The 26,331-nt window shown below is 43.3% G+C and overlaps 3 protein-coding genes across 4 annotated transcripts in view; all 3 read left to right on the plus strand.

Moving 5' to 3' along the window:
- Positions 1–9,560, plus strand: part of LOC115173713 (partitioning defective 6 homolog gamma) — a 54,067-nt gene extending 44,507 nt beyond the window's left edge. Inside the window, exon 3 of the mRNA XM_029732048.1 lies at positions 6,517–9,560. Coding sequence (XP_029587908.1) covers positions 6,517–7,595 — 1,079 coding nt within the window. The 3' untranslated portion in view covers positions 7,596–9,560. The remainder of the gene's footprint in view (positions 1–6,516) is intronic.
- Positions 9,561–9,658: 98 nt separating this feature from the next.
- Positions 9,659–14,356, plus strand: LOC115173714 (biogenesis of lysosome-related organelles complex 1 subunit 4). Its single transcript, XM_029732050.1, has 5 exons — positions 9,659–10,137; positions 10,300–10,371; positions 11,254–11,355; positions 11,505–11,639; positions 13,493–14,356. The coding sequence occupies exons 1-5, from the start codon at positions 9,838–9,840 to the stop codon at positions 13,580–13,582; spliced, it is 699 nt and encodes a 232-aa protein (XP_029587910.1). The 5' UTR covers positions 9,659–9,837; the 3' UTR covers positions 13,583–14,356.
- A 588-nt stretch (positions 14,357–14,944) lies between these two features.
- LOC115173715 (nuclear transport factor 2-like) lies at positions 14,945–23,956 on the plus strand. 2 transcript variants are annotated; one of them, XM_029732051.1, is made up of 5 exons: positions 14,945–15,022; positions 15,445–15,565; positions 16,349–16,420; positions 16,521–16,619; positions 23,591–23,956. In XM_029732051.1, the coding sequence occupies exons 2-5, from the start codon at positions 15,467–15,469 to the stop codon at positions 23,705–23,707; spliced, it is 387 nt and encodes a 128-aa protein (XP_029587911.1). In that variant the 5' UTR covers positions 14,945–15,022; positions 15,445–15,466; the 3' UTR covers positions 23,708–23,956. The 2 variants fall into 2 exon arrangements, with proteins under 2 accessions (XP_029587911.1, XP_029587912.1); XM_029732052.1 differs by lacking the exon at positions 15,445–15,565 and having other exon boundaries at positions 14,969–15,022.
- Positions 23,957–26,331: the final 2,375 nt, after the last annotated feature.

Raw genomic sequence — 26,331 nt, forward strand, 5'->3', positions numbered from 1 at the left:
AAGCCACATCATCATTCTCTGATGATCATTCTCATTTATCCAATAGGGTTGCAGCTCTTACATTACTGGGCTAATTGTCCTTCCATCTTACCATCCAATTATTTGTTGGTATAAATTCTCTTTCCATTCTAGTCAGCAGTCTGTTCATGTGGCCTGGATCTTGGTGAGATGCCACCCTTTTTCGCTCAACTTTGTTAGTTTGGAAAGGACTTTGGGATTCAGTGGGGGGGAGATACGTTGTTCAGTTTCATCAGTGTGTCGCGTGCCTGGGGTTTTGGGACGAGGTGTGCCTGGGGTTTTGGGACGAGGTGTGCCTGGGGTTTTGGGACGAGGTGTGCCTGGGGTTTTGGGACGAGGTGTGCCTGGGGTTTTGGGACTAAAGGCGGGACAGTGGAGGGAAGTGTTGGTACACCAGTCCACCTTATTAATGAGATGGAGCAGTACAGCCTCAATGTGTTTCCCATCAGCAGACTTGCACTTGTGGCATAAATTCCTCCCCATAATAAAAGCCTGTCTGGCTTTAATCTAAATAATTATACTTCCTGCTGCCTCGACCGACAACTAAGAATAATTTCTGCACCCTACTTTGATGATATTCAGAAGCTTTGGGAAGCATTCTTAAAAACACGAGTTAAAAGCAGCAGTGAAACAGAAAAGGGTGTCTACAGGTATTTTCCAGCCTCTCTCTGACAGGGTGGGCAGGGCAGGAGCTGGAGCTGGCAGGGTGGGCAGGGCAGGAGCTGGAGCTGGCAGGGTGGGCAGGGCAGGAGCTGGGGTGGGCAGGGCAGGAGCTGGAGCTGGCAGGTTGGGCAGGGCAGGAGCTGGCAGGGTGGGCAGGAGCAGGAGCTGGCAGGGTGGGCTGGAGCTGGCAGGGTGGGCTGGAGCTGACAGGGTGAGCTGGAGCTGACAGGGTGGGCAGGGCAGGAGCTGGCAGGGTGGGCAGGGCAGGAGCTGGCAGGGTGGGCAGGGTGGGCAGGAGCTGGAGCTGGCAGGGTGGGCAGGAGCTGGAGCTGGCAGGGTGGGCAGGGCAGGAGCTGGCAGGGTGGGCTGGAGCTGGCAGGGTGGGCAGGGCTGGAGCTGGCAGGGTGGGCAGGGTAGGAGCTGGAGCTGGCAGGGTGGGCTAGAGCTGGCAGGGTGGGCAGGAGCTGGCAGGGTGGGCTAGAGCTGGCAGGGTGGGCAGGGCTGGAGCTGGCAGGGTGGGCTAGAGCTGGCAGGGTGGGCAGGGCTGGAGCTGGCAGGGTGGGCAGGGTGGGTTCTATATGAAAATCCACAGTAGAGCTGGCCAGACTGGGTTCTGTACCTTCGATAGCTGTGGCTAGAGTTGCACATTTTGGGGAATATTCAGAGGTGGAAACTTTCCTTGGGAATATATGGGTATTAATGGAAATATATGCAAATTCATATTAATATCGTTTAAATGTTGATCTTTTTTTGCATTGGGTATATTTACCATATTATATGGAGACAAACATAAACCTTTTACCTAATCATAAGTAGACATAATTGCAAATGATTAAATCCTTCCAATAGAAAAAAAAGCTATTTAGTTACGAATTGAACTTTAATTGAGTTGACTTCACATGGGATGATTTCAATGAACAACAAAAGAAAGGGAATATTCAATGATCCGTCGCATCTCCCAAAAACATTTTCAACATACATCTGTAAAATGATTGAACTAAAGCTTTGGTTGTCTTCCTCTCAGGCTTCCATGTCTTCTCCCTCCTCAATGTCCACCTCTTGAACATCAGACTGAGGGCTCATCTTCCCTGTCACTTTCCAACCTTGTTGAGGATGGCTTGTTGTCAGGCTCAAAAAGCCTCAAATTTGCCCGGATGGCCACCAATTTTTCAACTCTTGTATTGGTCAGCTTTGGTGTGTGTGTTCCCAAACAAGGACCAGTTGCGCTCTGAGGCGGCTGATGTTTGTGGGATTTGGAGGAAGATGGAGGAAACGGGAAAGAGCCTCAGATCCACAAAGTCCCACCAGGTGGCTGATGAGATATGTTGGCACGAGTGCCATATTGCATCTCCATCCCAAAGCCCTTGCTTGTAAATGTACTTTGCCAGACTGCCAAGAACCTTGCCCTCATCCAGGCCAAGGTAGCGAGACACGGTAGTGATGACACTGTAGGCCTTGTTGATCTCTGCACCAGACAGGATGCTCTTGCCAGCATACTTGGGGTCCAACATGTACGCTGCGGTGTGTATGGGCTTCAGGCAGAAATCTTCACGCTTTTTAATGTATTTCAGAACTGCAGTTTCCTCTGCTTGGAGCAACAGTGAAGTGGGCAGGGCAGTACGGATTTCTTCTCTTACATCTGCAAGCAGAGTCTAAACATCAGACAGGATGGCATTGTCTCCCTCAATCCGTGTAATGGCTATTGCTGTAGGTTTCAGGCTGCTTACCACTCTCTCCCAAAATACATCATCCAGGAGGTTCCTCTTGATGGGGCTGTCCATATCGGCAGACTGTGATATGGCCATTTCTTGGAGAGACTCCTTCCCCTCCAGGAGACTGTCAAACATGATGACAACACCACCCTAACGGGTGCTGCTGGGCAGCTTCAATGTGGTGCTCTTATTCTTCTCACTTTGCTTGGTGAGATAGATTGCTGATATAACTTGATGACCCTTCACATACCTAACCATTTCCTTGGCTCTCTTGTAGAGTGTATGCATTGTTTTCAGTGCCATGATGTCCTTGAGGAGCAGATTCAATGCATGAGCAGCACAGCCAATGGGTGTGATGTGAGGGTAGGACTCCTCCACTTTAGACCAAGCAGCCTTCATGTTTGCAGCATTGTCTGTCACCAGTGCAAATACCTTCTGTGGTCCAAGGTCATTGATGACTGCTTTCAGCTCATCTGCAATGTAGAGACCGGTGTGTCTGTTGTCCCTTGTGTCTGTGCTCTTGTAGGAGATGTAGTTAATTATTCCTTGTCCATGAACATTTGACCACCCATCAGAGATGATTGCAATACAGTCTACTTTCTCTATGATTTGCTTGACCTTCACTTGAACTCTGTTGAACTCTGCATCCAGCAAATGAGTAGATGAAGCATGTCTGGTTGGAGGGGTGTATGCTGGGCGAAGAACATTCAGAAATCTCTTCCAATACACATTGCCTGTGAGCATCCGAGGTGAACCAGCTGCATACACAGCTCAAGCAAGACATTAATCCGCATTTCTCTGACTACGTTCCTCCATTGAGTCAAAAAAAAATTGATTCCAGGAGGAACATGAGCTGTTGCTATCGATAAGGTGTGTGTGTGTGAGTCATCATTTTCACCTCGAATAGAAATAGAGGGACTTTTGTCAGAGGTTGCTTGTTGTGAGCGCTGAGGGAACTTTATGCACTTGGCCAGATGATTCTGCATCTTTGTTGCATTCTTCACATATGATTTGGCACAGTATTTGAAAATGTACACAGCTTTTCCTTCTACCTTAGCTGCAGTGAAATGTCTCAACACATCAGATAGTACCCGTGGCATTTTCCTGTAAAGATTAGACAAAAATGAGTAAAACAAATATATACAATTCCATGTACAGATAAATAGTTAAGCAAATTTGATTAAACTCCTTTGTAAGATAAATGTTTTAAAATGAAACATGTATGGAAACAGGTGAATTAACACTCCTCAGTTAGCAGGCTCAAGCAAGCTAAAACCCACATGGTAGCAAGAACTAACTAGCAGAAATTGTTAACAAGTTAGAAATGATTTAAACACACTTTGCTGTAGGCTACTATTTACTAGTTAACAAAAAATCATGTATGGCATATAAAATATATTCATCCCACCCAGTATTGTAATCAAAACTTACCAGAAAGCATGTTGTCCTTGGCTCAGACAGTGTAGTAGTGTGGGCTCAATAGCATCTCATTAGTGTGCAAGATCTTGAGAATCAGCTGCACATGTGATGGAAGAATGCACTGTGCATGCGGAGGGTTGCAATTCCATTGAATTGGGGATAGTTTAACCAAAATATGCCACAAGACCTAGAATTGCCTTATATGTATCCCACAAAAAAGGTTCACTGTTATAAGCTAACTTTTTTTGATGAATTTAAGCAAAATTCCCGGGCTTAAAGTCCCATGGAAAATTTCTGGGAAAATTCTAGAAATTTACCGGAAAGTTACTGACCCTTTGCAAACCTAGCTGTGGCCATCTGTATCTGTAGCAAGGAGTGCAGCAGTTTGCTTTCAGAACAGTGTTATTAAAACAGTGTATTGTGTCCTGTCATTAGATTCCTTCATTAGTGGGGAGGAGATGCAGAAAGTCATTAGTCAGCCTGGGAGTTATGGTGCAGTACAGTGGTGCACAAAATACTCCCACTGAAACTATTAGCACAGAGAATTGTCCACAAAAAATACTTCAGCAAGGAAGTAACACACTTTTCCAGCAGAGGGAACACATCTATACCATGTGACCATATAGTTATCCCACTTGCATATGCTATAACGTCAAACACATACACCCAGGCAAGTGTCCACCCCAGTAGGGACTATGACTCATGGCCTATTGCCATGGAAGTGGTGGATGTCCCCCCCCGTTGGACCTCTAGTTCCTGTTCCTGCAGCACTGTTCTTCACACCGTCCGGACAAACTTCCTCCTTGGATCTGGATCAACACATCTAGCAGTACAGACATGTCCTAGAGGAAGGTCACAGGATGAGTTTATTATGCCTGAGCAGTCCTCTCACTATCATACTGTATCTCTGTTTCTGGCATTCTCTGTCTCTCCATGTCTCTCTTTATTTCTCTTCCTGTCATTGTCAAGTTGATTAGATAGTAGCTACCTAATGTCATTTTCAGTGAGTGTGGACATTTTACCATCGGAAGTAAACGAGAGAAATTGTGCAAATGAACAAAGTTGTGATGAATGCTTTTCTGAAGGAAGAGCATTATGTGTACAAGGAGCAGAGGGGAGAATAGAAAACCGCTAGTAGGAAGCACAGGGAAAAAATGGCAGCTGTACAGAACTCATCCAGAGCTTTTTGACTTCTCAAACATGGCAGAAAGACGTAAGATATCTGATGGCAAAAATGTAGTAGTGAATTGCATACAGGTGTAACTTCATCACCTCATGTGTGCTGCACAACAGAGACTTGCCGAAAGATATACAACGCTATGGACTCACCAGCTCCCGCTTTCTCATGTTGTGCTATTTACAAACAAACACGTGACTGGCTCAACTGTTCATAATGTGAGGGGTGGAATGAAAAAGGCAATCTGCTTTGTCTCCTAACGTATTGCACAAGTTGACTGTAGGTATTAACTTAAAAAGTTGCTAGAAATATTCAAATGTATTGAACAACCTCAAAGGAGTAGTTTTGACGGTATTGAAAAACCATCCTGTTTTTTCCCCCCCAAATACCCCAGTATATCGTGTATAGCCTAAGCCTAGACATATTGGGTTGGTTGAAATGTTTTTATATATTTTTTGAACTGTGAAAATAGTTTTGCGTGAACACACTCCGTTGCCCTTGCTTGCAGACAGCGAGTCGTGTACAACTGATGATCAGAATGATCGGTATTCCAACTGTAATCCCATCCTGGTGTTTGGTTTGATTACAACTGTTCTTCCCGTGTTCCACCCCACTGACTGCAGAGCTACACCAGACCAGCACAGCACTCGTCAGGCTTTCTCTATGGCCCAGAGTGCAACAGGGTCTGCCACAAGTTCAGCCCAGTTAAAGCTTTGTTCTGAGGTGGAGGGAAAGGATTTCACAGTAAACAAGCTGAGGAGTTTTAATGATACACTTCCCATTGTCCTCAACTCCTTGTGTGGGTGTTTCTTTAGACTGGGACTGGTAAACAGTCAGTACGCTGTGACTCTGGTCCCATTTTGGCCATGGTTTGGCTTGGCAGGCAGGCAGGGCCTCCCCAACAGCAGCTGTCTAAGCAGTACCAGTAAAGCGGGACAGCACTGTCAGCACAGACAGGAACGCCCCACAGACACACCCCCACACTGTCAGCTCTGCTCTGCCCTCTCAGCGTTTTATTAATGACTCTAGGACTGCAATCTGGAATGTATTGGCAGCTTCACTATTCTGTTGTGTCGATGTCCCAAGTCTGGAATAAAGTTAATCTGTGTTCATGTTGTCATCTTGCAGTTTTATGTGTGTTTTGGTCATTTGTCCATTTTAAAAACATGAAGGGTTTATGCTTGCTTTACCCAGGGGTAGAGTTAGAGGAGTTTGGACTAAGACCTGTTGATGTGTATGGTAATGAGCGCTGCGTACATTTCTCGCTACAAATAAAACCTGTATGTATTGTGTTCTTTCAAAGGAAAACATCTGCTCACCATTTGAGGCTCATATGCTTCAAGTGAAGTGTTCCTGAGAGCTAAGTAGTTCTGTTCCGTGTTTCAGACATAGTTCTGAGCAGTTGTTTTCTCCTGTCTTCCAGAGGCCTTAAGGGGTTCTATATTTTCTGTGTTTCAGTTCTTAGCAGTTCTGTTCTGGGTTTCAGTAAAGGTTCTAACCATTACTATTTCTCCTGTTGTTTTTCAGAGGAGGTCGACTACAGCAGCTATGGGACTCACTCGCTGACCCGAAAGAAGAAGGCTGTGGTGGCGCTGCGGAACGACGTCAACAGGAAGCGACCTCACATCCGCATTGGCATGCCGCAGGACTTCCGGCCAGTCTCCTCCATCATCGATGTGGACATCTTGCCAGAGTCCCACCGCCGCGTTCGTCTCTACCGCCATGGTTCTGACAAACCCCTGGGGTTCTACATCCGGGATGGGACAAGCGTACGCGTGACGCCCCATGGCCTGGAGAAGGTGCCTGGGATTTTTATCTCCCGCATGGTGCCTGGGGGCCTGGCTGAGAGCACGGGCCTGCTGGCCGTCAATGACGAGGTCCTGGAGGTCAACGGCATTGAGGTGACTGGGAAGACGCTAGACCAGGTAACGGACATGATGATCGCCAACAGTCACAACCTGATTGTCACAGTGAAGCCGGTGAACCAGCGGAACAATGTGGTGCGAGCCAGCCGGATCTCCGGCAGCTCCGGTCAGTCGTCAGACAGCAGCGGTTCCACCGGCTACCCCAGCCTGTCCACCGCAGCAATGGCGACCGGTGCCCACGGCTACCCCGACGAGCTGGAAAGCGATGAGGAGTCCGACATCGTCATCGAGAGCAGCCTCAAGCGGCCGTCGAGGCGCTCCAGCGCGTCAATGGTGTCCGTGGCTTCAAGAACGTCACGCTCCCATACCCAAGCCCCTCCCCAGGCCCCCGTGGAACCCACCAACCCCCCGATCCGACCCCTCTCTGTGGTTTCCACCTCCTCCTCCCACTCCCAGCCCTCCTCCCACTCCCAGCCCTCCTCCCACTCCCAGCCCAGCCTCAATGGCCTCTCCCACCACGGCAGCCTCAGCTACATGCTGCACAGGGACCTGAACCTCCAGCACCCCCAGTTACAGACCCCCCAGCATCACCAAACCCAGCACCACAGCAGCAACCCAGCCCTCCGGGAGAGCAACAGCAGCCTGCACAAAATCCTCAGCACCATGAGGACGGACCCTCGACACAGCCTGGCCCTGCCCCGGGGAGGGGTGGAAGAGGATGGCACCGTCATCACCCTATAATACACACACCTACACTAATAATACACACACACATTGGACGTGAGCTGGAGCATCCCCTGCCCGGTATACCCACCATGAGAATGAACGTTGTTCCTCAAACCTCCTACTAATTTTGTTACATTTTTTATAAAACAAATAAGGACTGTTTATTCTGTGTTGTTTGAGTTTTAAGGTTTCCTATGTCTTGTAAATGAGCATTTTAGGCCACTAATGTGTAGGCCTGATGGGATTCACCTGCTATCCTTTAGTGGCCACTTTTAATCTGAACCTCTATCTCCTTTTTGGGACCAACTTTGAGCTTTTGTTTTTAAGAACAATTCTATGTTTCTGTACAATGCTGCCTGTCTACTGATTCTCTATCTCTGTATTTTACCTGTGTATTCACAGATGATTTGTCTTCTCCAATAAATTATTCTAAGCTTTAATAAGGAGAAGTGTTGGATCATCACATGTACTAAAACTCTTACTTCCCTTACCAGCAGTCATTTATACCTGGTACATTTTGAACTGCTATCAAGCAATACTTCCTACACTGAACATAGTCTATATCCTGTTTCGTCTTCTCCACTGGTTGTCTGTTTTTGGAGCTCCAGGAATGCAACATGCTCTCTGGAAAAAAAGCCACTAGCCGACTAGCACCCCTCTCACTTCACCGCTAATGAATCCTTATCTTTACTGTTTACTCAACTCATCTGCTTGGCTGTGAACCCTGTTAGTTACAGCAGGCAGGGGGATGTGAACCCTGTTACAGCAGGCAGGACTGCTAAGAGGTGAAGGTGATAACATCTGAATCTGCATCTGCTTAACCTCACTCATTCACTTTCCTACACTGTGTTGGGCACACACATTGAGATCCATGTACGGATCCAGTGGTACTTTGGTTTACAAGTGCAATCTATCCATCCATGGTATGGTTAACTTTCATAGAGTACATGGATTCTGTGGGACACTAAGCCATCCATCGGTGGTTTGATTTTTGTATGGGATTCTTCTCACCATTATTCACATTGTAGTTCAAGGTTTTTAAGCTGGTTTGCAAAGTAGTTTTTTTTTTTTTTTTTTTTTTTTAAGTCTTATTGTTGTTTCAACTTTAAATCTCCATGTTAGTACCAGGATTAACATTGGATTATCAACCTATTTTGGTTCACAAATATGTAATTTTTGTTGCTCTTTCCTTTTTCTTTCCCCATAGGCTGCTTTGGTTACCTTGACACTGTTCTTATGACCATAGTGATGTTATTCCATGCATATCTTTACTATGCACAGTCAGTTCAACCCTATTGAGTAGTGCTATAATGTGTTGGTCACTTCCCCCTACTGGTAGTACCCTGTACCATCGACTCAGTGTGAGCCCACATATTCACGCCAAGGAAATTACAGGTTTTATATTTATTACAGAAACATCTAGATTTTTCTGGAATAATGTCTATTGTTTTACTTTCTCTCTTAATGTACATAAGGATTTTATAATAGATTTTTACAAGGGAAAAACAATGACATATGAACAAATAATTCCATGCGGTATTATGGTACGAGGATGATTATGATGGGGAATATTTCAGCATATGATGTAAACTGGACTGTTTTTATTCTATGAGATGATGATGATGATGATGCTGTACAGACATTGATATACATTCTCCACACATATTGGAGGAAAGGTTTTTAAAACACTTTGTGCCTTTTAATTCATTTTAGTCCAGATATGTACTGAGCACTCAAATGTAAACAACAATTGAATGGATATTAGGGCTTGACCTGTAATTGCTCAATCAATATTTAGTAGGCCTAGTTGCTCTTTCAACATAGTAAACCATAAGTATCACTTCAACTAATTTCCACAGTTGAAATTCAAACCTTAATGCAATTAATTTGAATTGTATTGTGAATATTGTGTTTTATATTTTCTTACTGTTTTTTTGTAAGTTTTGGGAGATACATTTTGAAATAAAGGTTTAAAATGCACTTGCTGTCCAGTTTTTATTCCCATTTTCTATTGTAGAAAGTTGACTCGTGGTTTGCTGTGTTTCTACACGTTTAATGGCGATTGAGTCATCAGATTTCAGTATTCAACTTCACAGGAAATTAGTGAGAAAGAGCCCTGATTTAAAATAGCGCCTTTTCGCTTAGTTCTACTTGATCCTTGTGAGCCGCCATCAACAGATTCAACCACGTGACTTAGTCAGCTGACAATCGTAACACGGTAGCTGAAAACAAAAATAAACAAAAGGGGGAAAAAAAGATGGAGCCTAGGATGGAAAATAGGGTAGATGTTCTCTCCCCGCTGGAGGAGTCCAGTGCCGAGGTGAGTCGGGACAGTGGCATCGTGTCGCAGAGTGTGAGCAGTTTATCCATGTTGAGCGAGGCCCTAAGCAATGGTACCGTGTCGCAAAGCCCCAGCTTCGACGCAGCAGTCTTGCGGAGTCCGAGCTTCAACTCCGAGGAAAGAGACACGGACCCAGACCACAACGAGGAGGATGAGATACTGAGACACACTGCCCTCAGTTACTCCTCTTACATCAGAGATACTGCTGGAGACGAGGTTAGAATTAATCAACATTTCCGATGGATGTCAAATATATCATCCTGTCTATGCTGGGAGGTGCAATAGCGCTAGCCAAAGCTAAGCTAGAACTGGATACGCGTGACAAGAGAAATGTCACTTGACTGGTTATAACCATGTCCTGCTTTCTTTACCCCACAGATCCTGGGTTTGGAGAAAAGTCTGGAGGAAATGCTTACTAGGGTGGATGAATTTGTTGGAATGCTTGACATGGTACGTGCTCAGAGATTGGCAGTATTTGAAATATGTATTTCGTTTACTTGAGTAATTTGTATTACACAAGGCTGAACTGCACTCTATTGTATTTTTTAACAAGATACTTTCAGGAGCTGTAATTTGTATTTTCAAAATACTAAAATTCTTTTCTATACCATTTATTTTTTATAGCGCTTCACAGTTTTGTGGGCCCCTCTCACCCTGCATTGGTATCAGAAGTCTGATGGCGCTATGGTGTGATAAGAGAATCTGTGAAATCAGGGCTGTCCAACCCTGTTCCTGGAGAGCTACCATCCTGTAGGTTTTCACTCCAACCCTAATCTAGCACACCCGATTGTAATAATTAGCTGGTTGATAAACTGAAACAGGTTAGTTACAACTGTGGTTGGAGCGAAAACATACAAGGTACCTCTCCAGGAACAGGGCTGGACACCCCTGTGCTAAATTAACTAAATATAATTGTATATGTAGAAATTGACATTTGCAAAGCATGCTGAGTATTATTGTAATGAGTTCTGACTGACACAAGGCCAATAATATCCAGTGTGCTTTGCAGTTCATTTTGGTATGTTCATTTTCATATTTACATTTCGGTCATTTAACAGACGCTTATCCAGAGTGACTAACACACAGTGCATTCAACTAAAGTAGATAAACAACATATTACAATTAGAGCAAGTCAAATGTTTCTGTAACCGTTACTTACTGAGAATGTTGTTGCTGTTCGGGCCGACTACTTGGAAATGTATTTCTGTATTTTGTAATTTGATACATAGTTTTTGATGGTATATTGCCATTTGTGCGCATCCCTGTATGTGCTGCTCATGTCTTTGTCTGTGAAAGTGGGTGAGAAATGTAATTTTCTTCCTCTGGTTATAGATCCGCAACGACACATCGCAGATTGTCAACGAGAACCTACCTCAAATACACAGAAAGTCAGAAGAGATGAGGCAAATATACAGAAAGATTGACAAGTTGGATGTAAGTGTGATTTACTTAACGTTAATGACCAGGATGATGTCATTGAAATCCTGACATGATCTGTGTACCAAATGGCACCCTATTCTCTATATTTGGGGCACAGATATGGTAGTTCTGTATCTGAGCCTGTTCCCTGGTGTTGTGTCCAGGTGTTTGTGAAGATGGTGGGTGCCAATGTGAATGTCATGGAGGAGCATGTCACTCAGGCAGAGAAGGAACAAGGAACCCTGCCGGGCGCCTTCAGAAAGATCTTCCGTACCATTAGTGTCCCGAGCTTTCTAAATGTGAGGATTCAATCAATCAATGCACATCTCAGTCAACCATTAAGGCAATATCCATTTGGAATGTAAATGCTGTATTCCTATACTTAATCACTATTCCCCCTGAGCCAGTATCTCTGTGTTTTTTATTTTATTTAACCTTTATTTAACTAGGCAAGTCAGTTAAGAACATATTCTTATTTGCAATGACGGCTTACCCTGGCCAAACCCTAACCCGGACCATGCTGGGCCAATTGTGCACCGCCCTATGGGACTCCCAATCACGACCGGTTGTGATACAGCCTGGAATCGAACCAGGGTCTGTAGTGACGCCTCTAGCAAAGTCTTCTCTAACGCCCAAGAAGCTCCGACTCAAACTGTCATTCACCAGCTCTGCAAGCGTTATGTCAAAATACGTTCGCTGATCACCAAATGTGGAGTTTCGCTGAGCAACTATCTTCATTTGCTCCCGTTACGGCCGGTATGTACTTCCAAAAAAAGCTATAAATAAAAATGTACAAGCATCTGAAAGAAGCCTACTTGGCACCTCCAATCACTCATTATTGCCACGCACAGGTCGGAAGTCTACAACAGCTCAAACATTGAAGGTGCCGAAGAGACATTTTTTTCAGTTTCTTATAAAAATGTCCATAACGGGAGTACATCAAAATCAAATGTTATTTGTCACATGGGGGCAGCAGGTAGCCTAGTGGTTAGAGCGTTGGACTAGTAACCGAAAGGTTGCAAGATCGAATCCCTGAGCTGACATGGTAAATATCTGTCGTTGTAAATAGTCCGGGTGGCCATTTGATTAATTGAGGGTAGAAGCTGTTAAGAAGCCTTTTAGACCTAGACTTGCGCTCTGGTACCACTTGCCGTGTGGTAGCAGAGAGAACAGTCGTTGACTAGGGTGGCTGGAGTCTTTGGCAATTTTTAGGGCCTTTCTCTGACACCGCCTGGCATTGAGGTCCTGGATGTCAGGAAGCTTGGCCCCAGTGCTGTACTGGGCAACTATCATCACAAAGATGGTTGCTCAGCGAACTCCATATTTGGTGATCAACAAACGTATTTTGACATAACACTTGCAGAGCTGGTGAATGGGAGTTTGAATCAAATCTTTCTGGGCTTTATAGAAGTCTCTAACGCACAGATACTAGTTCATATCTCCCCCTAATTACAATATATCTTAAAATATTTGTTGAACTTTTTGCCAATTTTTCTCCCCCAATTTCGTGATATCCAATTTGTAGTTAATCTTGTCCCATCGCTGCAATTCCCGTACGGACTCGGCAGAGGCGAAGGTCGATAGCCATGCGTCCTCCAAAACACGACCCTGCCGAGCCGCACTGCTTCTTGACACACTGCTTGCTTAGCACGGAAGCCAGCCGGACCAATGTGTCAGGGAACACCGTACAACTGGCGACTGAAGTCAGCGTGCATGCACCTGGCCCGCCACAAGGAGTCGCTAGAGCGCGATGGGACAAGGACATCCCTGCCGGCCAAACCCTCCCCTAACCCGGACGATGCTGGCCCAATTGTGTGCCGCCTCATGGGTCTCCCGGTTGTGGCTGGCTGCGACATAGCCTGAGATTGAACCCGGGTGTGTAGTGATGCCTCTAGCACTGCAATGCAGTGCCTTAGACTGCTGCGCCACTCGGGAGGCCCCATAATTGCTTCTTTATTTAATTTTTATTATTGTTAAATGGTAGTTGTCCTGACCTATACATTGCTCTCAGTGGATGTATTTGTATTTTCAGAACTGCATTGTTAGTTAAGGGCTTGTAAGTAAGCATTTCACGGTAAGGTCTACAACTGTTGTATTCAGCGCATGTGACAACATTTTATTTTATTTAAATCCATAACTTTTGTCTCTGCAGAAACCAGCCAGCCCCAGAAGGCAGCAGCATCAGGAGCTTCCCCCAGTGTTGAGAACAGATGATTATTTCACCCCACACCCAGAACACTGAAAGTTTGTCTCAAATGGCACCCTATTCCTTACATATTGTATTACCCATTGTTTTCTGGTCAACAATAGTGCACTATATAGGGAATAAGGTGCCATTTTAGGAGGCTACTTGAAACAGATACCTGCAGCTGCCACACATTACACATGCAATAGTCAGCCTGACTCCTCTAGGTCAGGTGACCTCAGTCTGCATGGCTGTCTTGACTGGACCGGAACCATAGATGGATACGGCTCTGGACCTGACTACAGACAATAATACTAGTGTCCTCTGGACTGGAGGATCTGACAGTACAACAGTTTCAACAAGCAATATAGTGTTGGCTCTCTCACTATCAAGTGGCTGTGAAGACGCTGAAGAAATCAGACTGGATGCGGACACCTGAAAAAGGAAAATTGTGTTATTGATCTAAAGACTTTTCTTCTTCAAGACTCTGTTTTTCAAGTGCCTCTGAGTGTTTCCCTTTATTTTATTGCGTGATCACCTGTTTAATTAAATTGCTATAAGGAAAATGTTATTAATCATCACACTTGTACTCTCACCAATAGTATGATTTGAAGTATATGATGTTCAAGCTTGAGTAAACCTTAACATGATGTTTTTATAATGCTATTGTTTCCTGTTTGTATGGCCTAATACTGGAGTGGAATTGGCACTTTGTAATTCTCAACACACTGCACCAAGCAACATTTATTTGTTGAACATATTTTGTCATAGTTGTATGTTATTTGATACTTTTGTCACTAATGATCATCATACTAAATAATTATCAACAAAGTGGTTTCTTATTGACTTTATTAGTAAACCCTCATCTGGAAAGATGTTATTGAGTTTCACACCACCACAGATATCAAAATATATCAGAGGAATATACAGCTAGCTGCTACATAAAGCACTTGTTGAAAACTGAACTATTTTATGTCACTTTCTCTTGGCTACAAAGAGCTCATGTGTAAAATAACAAATTAACTAAATAAGAATTTGTTCTTAACTGACTTGCCTAGTTAAATAAAGGCTAAATAAAAAAAATCAGATTCTCAATGCTATACAAAAGTATACATTGTCATATCCATTAACTCACAGTTGTCCATGTAGGAATTTGTTCTTAACTGACTTGCCTGGTTAAATAAAAAAGATTCTCAATGTTATAGAAAAGTATAAATTTTCATTAAACTTAACATTTAATATACATTTCATAATCAATGGGCTGAATATAATTGAGCTACCAAGGTTGGTTGCACTTTGGCATTTCTCCCATATCATTTTGATGGAAACGCCCATTTGGGTGCCATTCACGCTGGTAGGTACCCGTCAATCAAACCGAAGAGCGCATCTATTGGTTGTTTAGCCCCAGTATATGACAACACACGTTTTTTTCTCTGGACGAAGCGGGAGAGACCTGTTGTGCATCCACATTGGATTACTAGCTAGTTGCATATTAAGGTAAGTTTCATATTAAGTTTTAAACAACCATTCAACAATTAAACATGTAGTTTATAGGGGAAATAATTATTTGCAACACAAAGTAAAAGTTTAGCTGTCTTTTTCTGAGTGGAATGATGTTCTGACAAACTAGTTAGTTCGCGAGCTAGCTTGCTACTGTATATAACTAGTTCGCTATGTAACGCAGTATTCATTCCGTTAACTGACGTTAGCTAGTGTTTCCAGTTTTGAGATCTAGATAGCCATTCTCGTGCTCATGTTCTCTTGATAAGTAGATAAGTACATGATGACAAACTGTGAAGTTTTATCTTTTCCATTCATTGCAATTCCAATAATTCAGAATGATTCTGCAACACGTGGAATGTGCTCATCAGGGATGCGCTGTTGGCTACGTCATATTCAAGTCGCTTTTTCCTCTCCAGATTCCAACCTGCACTTTGAATCATGGCAAGCAAACCGGTGTGGGAGCAGATAGGTGCAGGATTTGTGCAACATTATTACCAACAGTTTGATTCTGATAGAACTAAACTCGCTGATCTCTATGTGAGTATTTACAGTTCAACACAGTTAGAGATGTGTAATGGTGTTTCATGGACCAACCTTGTCATCTGGAAACCTGGGGTGACTCTCCTCTCTTAATTCCTTGCCTCCTTCACCTGGACTCTCTCCTTCAAATAACCCTACAGTTTTCAGCTTTTAGCTTCGCTCATGTGAACCACAATCCCAACGCTGTGTTTTAACGTTTAGAAACGTCAATCATTGCTTACAATATGGCTTTCGAAACATATGGCCCTTTCATCATTGAGAAATAATCCTTAAACTAAAAAAGATACACTTACTGTTGCAATTTTGCAAGATCCATACAGCTATGGGTACCGCAAGCGATGCGTGTTAATGTTCAGATTGAGTGTTAAGACTCTTAACAACTCCCCTGTACAGAAGACACCTTCGTCCAATGACTTATGTGTAATGGATTGGAATTGAGTCGTGTTCAAGGGCTATCCTCCAAAGTGCTTTGAGAAAGTGGCATGAATGGAGAGGATAGAAGGAGTCGAGGAAAGACTTTTGAGATGGACCCCTGGGGTGTATTCATTGGTCAGATTCCGTTGCAGAACGTTTGGGTTGGTAACCGTTTACTCCAAGCGGAAAACATTTTACAACGAAAACAAGAATTTCTATTGGTCAAATTCAGGTAGGTCCCTCCCATTCTGCAAAGCCTCTTGCAACGGAATCTGACTAATGAATACACAGCTGCTCATGTTGTTCAGTGTGTAACTGATGTGAAATCTCACTGTCTTAATAAATTATTAATGTTTGTGTGTCCAGACTGATGCGTCATGTTTAACATGGGAAGGAGTTGGTTTCCAGGGACATAAAGCCATTATGGAGAAGATCACTGTAAGTGACGTCTTCATTTAAACTTCAAAGTAATTATAATGTATAGCCTAAGTATTTTAACATGGTACAGACATAAGACCTCTTCTCTCCCTTACTGCAGAGCTTACCGTTCCAGTCAATTCAGCACAGCATCACCGCACAGGACCACCAGCCCACGCCAGACAGCTGTGTAATGAGCATGGTGATGGGACAGCTCAAGGTAGGTCATTTCAAAAGTAGTGGACGCACGTTGAGTGACTTGCTGGTGTAACAGGGAGATCATACCAGAAACTCACCCACAGCTTGAGGTGGCGCCAGTGATTTGCATCCTTTTCAGTGGCACAACTGGTGTATATATTGTCAAGTTGGCAGTCACGTGTGTTAACTATTTGTGAAGCAGAGGATTGTAGTCAAACCAAGTCAGAGGCGAGTTGAGAGAAAAAGCTAAGCTAACACAGTGACCCGGGTTACAGTGGTGCCGTGACCCGGATTCACAGTTAAGCTTAGATCAACGGCTGGGGTTACTAGTGCAAGTTGAGGGGCGAGAGTAACTGAGTGACATCGAACCACAAACTCACCAACTGCTTGAAATGACCCTACTTTAAGCCTAGTCAAAGGCAAGTTGAGGGAGGGAATGAAGCTGCTAAGCTAGCATAGTGACGCCGGTGAACCTGGGTACAACAAATGTCATGAAATAAAGATGGATATCTGCACACTTGGGCTGAAACGTTGCACAATAAATTGCAGGGACATTCATCAGTGTCTTTATTTCACCGCTGAACATGGAAGGAGCTGCTCCTGTTTTCATTTTAATACCACCTAAAGACACTTGTTGAGCTTAACTGTAATCAATTTGAAAATCAAATCTTATTGTGGTTAATTTCTACTGTATGTAATGATTAGGGTTGCACATTTTGGGGAATATTCAGAGGTGGAAACTTCTGTGGGAATATATGGGAATTAACAGAAATATATGCAAATTAATATTAATACCATTTAAATGTAGATGTTTTTTTGCATTGGATATTTACCATGTCATATGGAGACAAACATGTTTACCTTAAGTAGACATAATTGCAAATGATTAAATCCTTCCAATAGAAATAAAGAAACAATTTAGTTACAAATTTAACTTTAATTAAATGAGTTGACTCTTCACATGGGAGGATTTCCCTGAATGAGAAAAGGAATATTGAATGATCCTCAATGATCCATCACATCTCCCAAAAACATTTTCAACATAAATCTGTAAAATGGTAGTCCAGAAACTAAAGCTTTGGTTGTCTTCCTCTCAAGCTTCCATGAGTTCTCTCTGGACCTCCTCAATGTCGATCTCTTGAACATCAGACTCTGAGGCCTCATCTTCACTGTCACTTTCCAACCTTGTTGAGAATGGCTCGTTTTCAGGCTCAAAAAGCCTCAAATTTGCCCGGATGGCCACCAATTTTTCAACCCTTGTATTGTTCAGCCTGTTGCGTGCTTTGGTGTGTGTGTGTGTGTGTGGGTTCCCAAACAAGGACCAGTTGCGCTCTGAGGTGGCTGATGTTGGTGGAATTTGGAGGATGATGGAGGCAATGGGAAAGAGTCTCAGATCCACAAAGTTCCTTCCACCACGTGGCTGATGAGATATGTTGGCATGACTGCCAACATATCTCCATCCCAAAGCCCTTGCTTGGAAGTGTACTTCAGTGGTCGGCAACTTACCGATCACTGTACCTGTACACAGCCAAACTGTAAATAGCACACCCGACTACCTTATCCCCATATGGTTACTGATCCTCTCTCTTTTGCACCCAGTATATCTACTTGCCCATCATCATCTGCACATCTATCAGTCCAGTGTTAATGCTAAATTGTAATTACACTGTTCAAAAAAATAAAAGGGAACACTTAAACAACACAATGTAACTCCAAGTCAATCACACTTCTGTGAAATCAAACTGTCCACTTAGGAAGCAACACTGATTGACAATAAATTTCACATGCTGTTGTGCAAATGGAATAGACAACAGGTGGAAATTATAGGCAATTAGCAAGACACCCCCAATAAAGGAGTGGTTCTGCAGGTGGTGACCACAGACCACTTCTCAGTTCCTATGCTTCCTGGCTGATGTTTTGGTCACTTTTGAATGCTGGCGGTGCTTTCACTCTAGTGGTAGCATGAGACAGAGTCTACAACCCACACAAGTGGCTCAGGTAGTGCAGCTCATCCAGGATGGCACATCAATGCAAGCTGTGGCAAGAAGGTTTGCTGTGTCTGTCAGCGTAGTGTCCAGAGCATGGAGGCGCTACCAGAAGACAGGCCAGTACATCAGGAGACGTGGAGGAGGCCATAGGACGACAACAACCCAGCAGCAGGACCGCTACCTCTGCCTTTGTGCAAGGAGGAGCAGGAGGAGCACTGCCAGAGCCCTGCAAAATGACCTCCAGCAGGCCACAAATGTGCATGTGTCTGCTCAAACGGTCAGAAACAGACTACATGAGGGTGGTATGAGGGCCCGACGTCCACAGGTGGGGGTTGTGCTTACAGCCCAACACCGTGCAGAACGTTTGGCATTTGCCAGAGAACACCAAGATTGGCAAATTCGCCACTGGCGCCCTGTGCTCTTCACAGATGAAAGCAGGTTCACACTGAGCACGTGACAGACGTGACAGAGTCTGGAGACGCCGTAGACAACGTTCTGCTGCCTGCAACATCCTCCAGCATGACCGGTTTGGGGGTGGTTCAGTCATGGTGTGGGGTGGCATTTCTTTGGGGGGCCGCACAGCCCTCCATGTGCTTGCCAGAGGTAGCCTGACTGCCATTAGGTACCGAGAGGAGATCCTCAGACCCCTTGTGAGACCATATGCTGGTGCGGTTGGCCCTGGGTTCCTCCTAATGCAAGACAATGCTAGACCTCATGTGGCTGGAGTGTGTCAGCAGTTCCTGCAAGAGGAAGGCATTGATGCTATGGACTGGCCCGCCCGTTCCCCAGACCTGAATCCAATTGAGCACATCTGGGACATCATGTCTCGCTCCATCCACCAACGCCACGTTGCACCACAGACTGTCCAGGAGTTGGCGGATGCTTTAGTCCAGGTCTGGGAGGAGATCCCTCAGGAGACCATCTGCCACCTCATCAGGAGCATGCCCAGGCATTGTAGGGAGGTCATACAGGCATGTGGAGGCCACTCACACTACTGAGCCTCATTTTGACTTGTTTTAAGGACATTACATCAAAGTTGGATCAGCCTGTAGTGTGGTTTTCCACTTTAATTTTGAGTGTGACTCCAAATCCAGACCTCCATGGGTTGATAAATTGGATTTCCATTGATTATTTTTATGATTTTGTTGTCAGCACATTCAACTATGTAAAGAAAAAAGTATTTAATAAGATTATTTCATTCATTCAGATCTAGGATGTGTTATTTTAGTCTTCCCTTTATTTTTTTGAGCAGTGTATTTTGCCTCCATGGCCTGTTTATTGCCTTACCTCCCTACTCTTCTACATTTGCACACAGTGTACATAGATTTTTCTATTGTGTTATTGACTGAATGTTTGTTTATGTGTAACTTTGTTGTTTTTGTCGCACTGCTTTGCTTTATCTTGGTCAGGTTACAGTTGTAAATGAGAACTTGTTCTCAACTGGCCTACTTGGTTAAATAAAGGTGAAATAAAAACTTTGCCAGACTGCCAAGAACCTTGCCCTCATCCAGGCCAAGGTGGCGAGACACGGTAGTAATCACACCATAGGCCTTGTTGATCTCTGCACCAGACAGGATGATCTTGCCAGCATACCAACATGTATGCTGCGGTGTGTATTGGCTTCAGGCAGAAGTCTTCATGCTTTTTGATGTATTTCAGAACTGCAGATTCCTCTGCTTGGAGCAACAGTGAAGTGGGCAGGGCAGTACAAATTTCTTCTCCTGTCATCTGCAAGCAGAGTCTAAACATCAGACAGGATGGCATTGTCTCCCTCAATCAGTGCAATGGCTACTGCTATAGGTTTCAGGAGTTTCAGGCTGCTTACCACTCTCTCCCAAAATGCATCATCCAGGAGGATCCTCTTGTTGGGCTGTTCATATCGGCAGACTGTGATATGGCCAATTGTTGGGGACTCCTTCCCCTCCAGGAGACTGTCAAACATGATGACAACACCACCCCAATGGTGTTGCATGGCAATTTCAATGTGTTGCTCTTATTCTTCACACTTTGCTTGATGAGGTAGATTGCTGCCATAACTTGATGACCCTTCACATACCTAACCATTTCCTTGGCTCTCTTGTAGAGTGTATCCATTGTTTTCAGTGCCATGATGTCCTTGTGGAGCAGATTCAATATATGAGCAGCACAGCCAATGGGTGTAATGTGAGAGTAGGACTCCTGCACTTTAGACCAAGCAGCTTTCATGTTCGCAGCATCATTGATGACTGCCTTCAGCTCATCTGCAATGTAGAGACTGGTGTGTCTGTCCCTTGTGTCTGTGCTCTTGTAGAATACTGGTTGAGGGGTGGAGATGATTTGGTTAATTATTCCTTGCCCACGAATATTCGACCACCCATCAGAGATGATTGCAATACAATCTACTTTCTCTATGATTTGCTTGACCTTCACTTGAACTCTTGAATTCTGCATCCAGCAAATGAGTAGATAAAGCATGTCTGGTTGGAGGGGTGTATGCTGGGGGAAAAAAACATTCAGAAATCTCTTCCAATACACATTGCCTGTGAGCATCAGAGGTGAACCAGCTGCATACACAGCTCGAGCAAGACATTCATCAGCATTTCTCTGACTACGTTCCTCCATTGAGTCAAAAATAATTCTGATTCCAGGAGGAACATGAGCTGTTGCTATTGATAAGGTGTCTGATTCATCATTTTCACCTCGAATAGAAGTAGAGGGACTTTTGTCAGAAGTTGCTTGTTGTGAGCGCTGAGGGAACTTTGTGCACTTGGCCAGATGATTCTGCATCTTTGTCAAGTTCTTCACACATGATTTGGCACAGTATTTGCAAATGTACACAGCTTTTCCTTCTATATTAGCTGTAGTGAAATGTCTCCACACATCAGATAGTACCAATGGCATTTTCCTGTAAAGAATAGTTTAAAAAACACACGCAATTCCATGTACAGATAAATAGTTAAGGAAATTAAACAACTCCTTTGTAAGATAAATGTTTTAAAACGAAACATGTATGGAAACAGGTGAATTAACACTCCTCAGTTAGCAGGCTCAAGCAAGCTAAAACCCACATGGCAGCAAAAACTACTAGCAGAAATTGTTAACAAGTTAGAAATGATTTAAACACACTTTGCTGTAGGCTACTATTTAAAACCTCTTACATCTAGATGTTCCGCTAGCGGAACACCGCTCCAATATCCAATGATAGGGCGTGGCGCGATTTACAAACTCCTCAAAAATCCCAAAACTTCAATTTTTCAAACATATGACTATTTTACACCATTTTAAAGACAAGACTCTCCTTTATCTAACCACATTGTCCGATTTCAAAAAGGCTTTACAACGAAAGCAAAACATTAGATTATGTCAGGAGAGTACCCAGCCAGAAATAATCAGACACCCATTTTTCAAGCTAGCATATAATGTCACAAAAACCAAAACCACAGCTTAATGCAGCACTAACCTTTGATGATCTTCATCAGATGACACTCCTAGGACATTATGTTATACAATACATGCATGTTTTGTTCAATCAAGTTCATATTTATATCAAAAACCAGCTTTTTACATTAGCATGTGACATTCAGAACTAGCAAACATACCGAAAACTTCCGGTGAATTTACTAAATTACTCACGATAAACGTTCACAAAAAACATAACAATTATTTTAAGAATTATAGATACAGAACTCCTTTATGCAATCGCCATGTTCGATTTTAAAATAGCTTTTCGGTGAAATATTCTGAGTAGATAACCCGGCCATCATGGCTAGCTATTTTGACACCCACCAAGTTTGGCACTCACCAAACTCAGATTTACTATAAGTAAAGTTGGATTACCTTTGCTGTTCTTCATCAGAATGCACTCCCAGGACTTCTACTTCAACAACAAATGTTGGTTTGGTTCAAAATAATCCATAGTTATATCCAAATAGCTGCGTTTGTTCTTGCGTTCAAGACACTATCCGAAGGGTGACGCGCCGGCGCGTATCGTGACAAAAACATTCAAAATATTCCATTACCGTACTTCGAAGCATGTCAAACGCTGTTTAAAATCAATTTTTATGCGATTTTTCTCGTAAAATAGCGATAATATTCCGACCAGGCGATGTTGTTTTTGTTCAAAGACTGAAAATGTAAAATGGACTCTTCACGTGCACGCCCGTTTCATTGTTCTCAGATCGACCACTACCCAAATGAACTACTGTTTTTCAGCCAGGGACTGCAGAGTCATCATTCAACGTTCTGGCGCCTTCTGAGAGCCTATGGGAGTCTTAGAAAATGTCACGTTACAGCAGAGATCCTCTGTTTTCGATAAAGAGGCTATAGAAGGCCAAGAAATGATCAGAGAGGGCACTTCCTGTTTAGAATCTTCTCAGGTTTTGGCCTGCCATATGAGTTATGTTATACTCACAGACACCATTCAAACAGTTTTAGAAACTTTAGGGTGTTTTCTATCAAAACCAAACAATTATATGCATATTCTAGTTTCTGGGCAGGAGTAATAACCAGATTAAATCGGGTACGTTTTTTATCCAGCCGTGAAAATACTGCCCCCTATCCTAAACGGGTTAACAAAAAAATCATGTATGTCATAAAATATATTCATCCCACCCAGTATTGTAATCAAAACTTACCAGAAAGCATGTAGTCTTTGGCTCAGACAGTGTAGCAGTGTGGACTCAATAGCATCTCATTAGTGTGCAAGATCTTGAGAATCAGCTGCACATGTGATGGAAGAATGCACTGTGCATGCAGAGGGTTGCAGTTCCATTGTATTTGGGACAGTTTAACCAAAATATGCTACAAGACCTAGAATTGCCTTACATGTATACCACAAAAAAGGTTCACTGTTATAAGCTAACTTTTTGATGAATTTAAGCCAAATTCCCGGTCTTAGCTTCACATGGAAAATTTCCTGAACATTTGCAGAAATGTTCCAGCAAGTTTCAGACCCTTTGCAACCCTAATAATGATAGATGAGCGTTGTCCTCTATAGTTTACTCATCTGTTCTCTTTTCTTTAAAAGGCTGACACGGACCAGGTGATGGGTTTTCAACAAACGTTCCTGCTGAAGAACGTGGATAACAAATGGATCTGCACAAATGACATGTTCAGATTGGCACTACATAATTTTGGAGCATAGGAGGAAATAGAAGGATCACGTACCTTCCAGAGTTAGCTTTTTATATTACTTTTGAACTTTACATGTGTGTGTGAGAGAATGATTGTCAGATTCTTGTCTTCAATAAACTCATTAACCAGTTATTTTGTATTAGGAGGAAATTGAGACAAATGTGTTCTGGACAGTTAACTGCATACTGTTAGTGGTGGTGACTTGTGATGTCCGGACATGGTGCATAGGAATACAACATAATAAATTCATTCCCAAATACGTTTCTGGTACGATTTGCCTTATTCTGTTATCATTCAAACTATACCTATTAGTTCCCAATATTGGATAACATTTCATCCATACATGCCTTGTTATTAGGAAATGGCACCCTATAAAATGCTCAAACTCAACTTTGGACCTCGAAGCCAGTTCCACTTCATTTTTTCATTGTTCCTTTATAATCAGGGACTGATGTAGACCTGGGACACCAGGCATGAGTAATTCAGGTAGAACAGAAAACCAGGAGGCTCTGGGCCTCGTAGGGTAAAAGTCGAGTATCCCTGCTATAAAGTATAGGGTGCCATTTCAGACGCAGTTTAACTAGGAAAGATCTCAATTGGATACTCCTCGCGTCCTCTCATCTCAAAACCAATTAGATGAGAAAGCCAGAGGTCCCTCCCCTCTGACCTCCAATGGGTTGAGAAGGAGACTAGTAGAGGATGTGAGGATTATGCAATTGATCTTCCCATAGTCTCCTGCAAAGGTATAAACTGCCTCCTACATGCAGCCCATCTGTAAATAGCCCAACCAACTACCTACCTCATCCCCATATTTGTTTTTGTTTTTCTGTTCTTTTGCACACCAGTATACCTACTTGCACATCCTCATCTGCACATATCTCTCCAGTGTAAATTGCTAAATTGTAATTACCTCGCCACTATTGGCCTATTTATTGCCTTACCTCCTTACTTCATTTGCGCACACTGTATACAGATTTTCTATTGTGTTATTGACTACGATTGTTTATCCCATGTGTAACTCTGTGCTGTTTTTGTCGCACTGCTTTTCTTTATCTTGGCCAGGTCACAGTTGTAAATGAGAACTTGTTCTCAACTGGCCTACCTGGTTAAATAAAGGTGAAATACAATTTTTTTTTTAAATTTAACTAGGCAAGTCAGTTAAGAACGAATTCTTATTTACAATGACTGCCTACCCCGGCCAAACTTGGACGACGCTGGGCCAATTGTGCGCCACCCTACGGTACTCCCAATCACGGCCGGATGTGATACAGCCTGGATTCAAACCAGGGACTGTAGTGACGCCTCTTGCACTGAGATGCAGTGCCTTAGACCGCTGCGCCACTCGGGTTTGATGCTGATCATGTGAAGCACATGCTCAAATGAAGGCTAGCCAGCTTCATCCTCACTGTTTTCAGTTTCCTTTTTGTGTTATGAAGATCCCTTGACCCACAACCTTATACACTTTTATAGTAATGCATGTCAACCATCATGTAAACTCCTATAAGTTGACCAGGCTATGCGTATGTTGTCCTGCAACACAAAACAAATGTCTGCTTCTGAAATGGCACCGTATATACCTCCTATATGGTGCAATATTTTTGACCAGGGCAAGTAGTGCCCTATATAGGGAATAGGGTGCCATTTCAGATGCAGTCAAGCAAATTATGACGGCAGGCTCTAGCTAAGGCCAAGACATGGGCCCAGATGACCTATTGACCCTGGTAGTAAATGCAACCCAGACACCAAATCCTCTGACAGGAAGATGAGCAAAACTTTGTGAATGCATTCTGCTACAGTACTTAGTTTGTCACTTCTGAAACAATATACACCAGGGGTGTCCAACTCATTCCGCGGAGGACCTAGTGTCTGCGCATTTTAGTTGTTTCCTTTCAATTAAGACCTAGACAACCAGGTGAGAGGAGTTCCTCACCTGGTCATCAATCAAGTACAAGGGAGAAGCGAAAACCCGCAGACACTCAGCCCACCGTGGAATGAGTTTGACACAATGTACACTGTCATCTCGCTACCTTGACTGGCCCCTTGTTCACATATGACGCATAGGCCATTGTGCTGAGTATTGCTCTTGAAAATACATTTCCATCATGAGGAATACAATAATACGTAAAGAATGCTGAGTTTTTATTTGAGGAGATAACAGTAGCCTGTAACAATTTTGGGCTAGGTCAGCAATATTAGTGTTGGCCTCCAGGGGGCGATCACAGGTGGCCAGAAGTTATTTATGTTCAACTGAAGGTGGCGATTTGAGGAGACATTGTGGCTATGCAACTGTTGACAATAGAACCCTGACTATAAGAGTGAAAGTTGAGGAAAGTTCAATTGACTGGCGAGTGACTATGGCGCTAGGGCACCAATCAAGACATTTACAAGCATATATGATGAACCAATTAACAATTTGTAAATCTGTGTTTATGTCTCGTTACCAAATATAGTTTTACAGAATGGTGGTGATTGAATAGCTTTACATGGCGAGCCAAATTTCACTGGGGCTAGAACTTTGGATTTATCATTTTTTGCGTAACATACAAAATATAACCATAATAAGAAAAGTATTGTTATTCTTGATTTTTACCTTTCAAATACCATTGCAATTTTATTTTAGACAACACACATTAC

This window comes from Salmo trutta, chromosome 34 (genome assembly GCF_901001165.1).
Source record: "Salmo trutta chromosome 34, fSalTru1.1, whole genome shotgun sequence".
Taxonomy (NCBI): domain Eukaryota; kingdom Metazoa; phylum Chordata; class Actinopteri; order Salmoniformes; family Salmonidae; genus Salmo; species Salmo trutta.

Excerpts from the sequence above, each read along its gene's own strand:
- LOC115173714 (XM_029732050.1), top strand. The coding sequence starts at position 9,838 with ATGGAGCCTAGGATGGAAAATAGGGTAGATGTTCTCTCCCCGCTGGAG. Across the intron at positions 11,356-11,504 it reads GAAAGATTGACAAGTTGGAT|GTGTTTGTGAAGATGGTGGG; the intron begins GTAAGTGTGATT and ends TGTTGTGTCCAG. Across the intron at positions 11,640-13,492 it reads GTGTCCCGAGCTTTCTAAAT|AAACCAGCCAGCCCCAGAAG; the intron begins GTGAGGATTCAA and ends TTGTCTCTGCAG.
- LOC115173715 (XM_029732051.1), top strand. The coding sequence starts at position 15,467 with ATGGCAAGCAAACCGGTGTGGGAGCAGATAGGTGCAGGATTTGTGCAA. Across the intron at positions 15,566-16,348 it reads CTAAACTCGCTGATCTCTAT|ACTGATGCGTCATGTTTAAC; the intron begins GTGAGTATTTAC and ends TTGTGTGTCCAG. Across the intron at positions 16,620-23,590 it reads TGGTGATGGGACAGCTCAAG|GCTGACACGGACCAGGTGAT; the intron begins GTAGGTCATTTC and ends TTTCTTTAAAAG.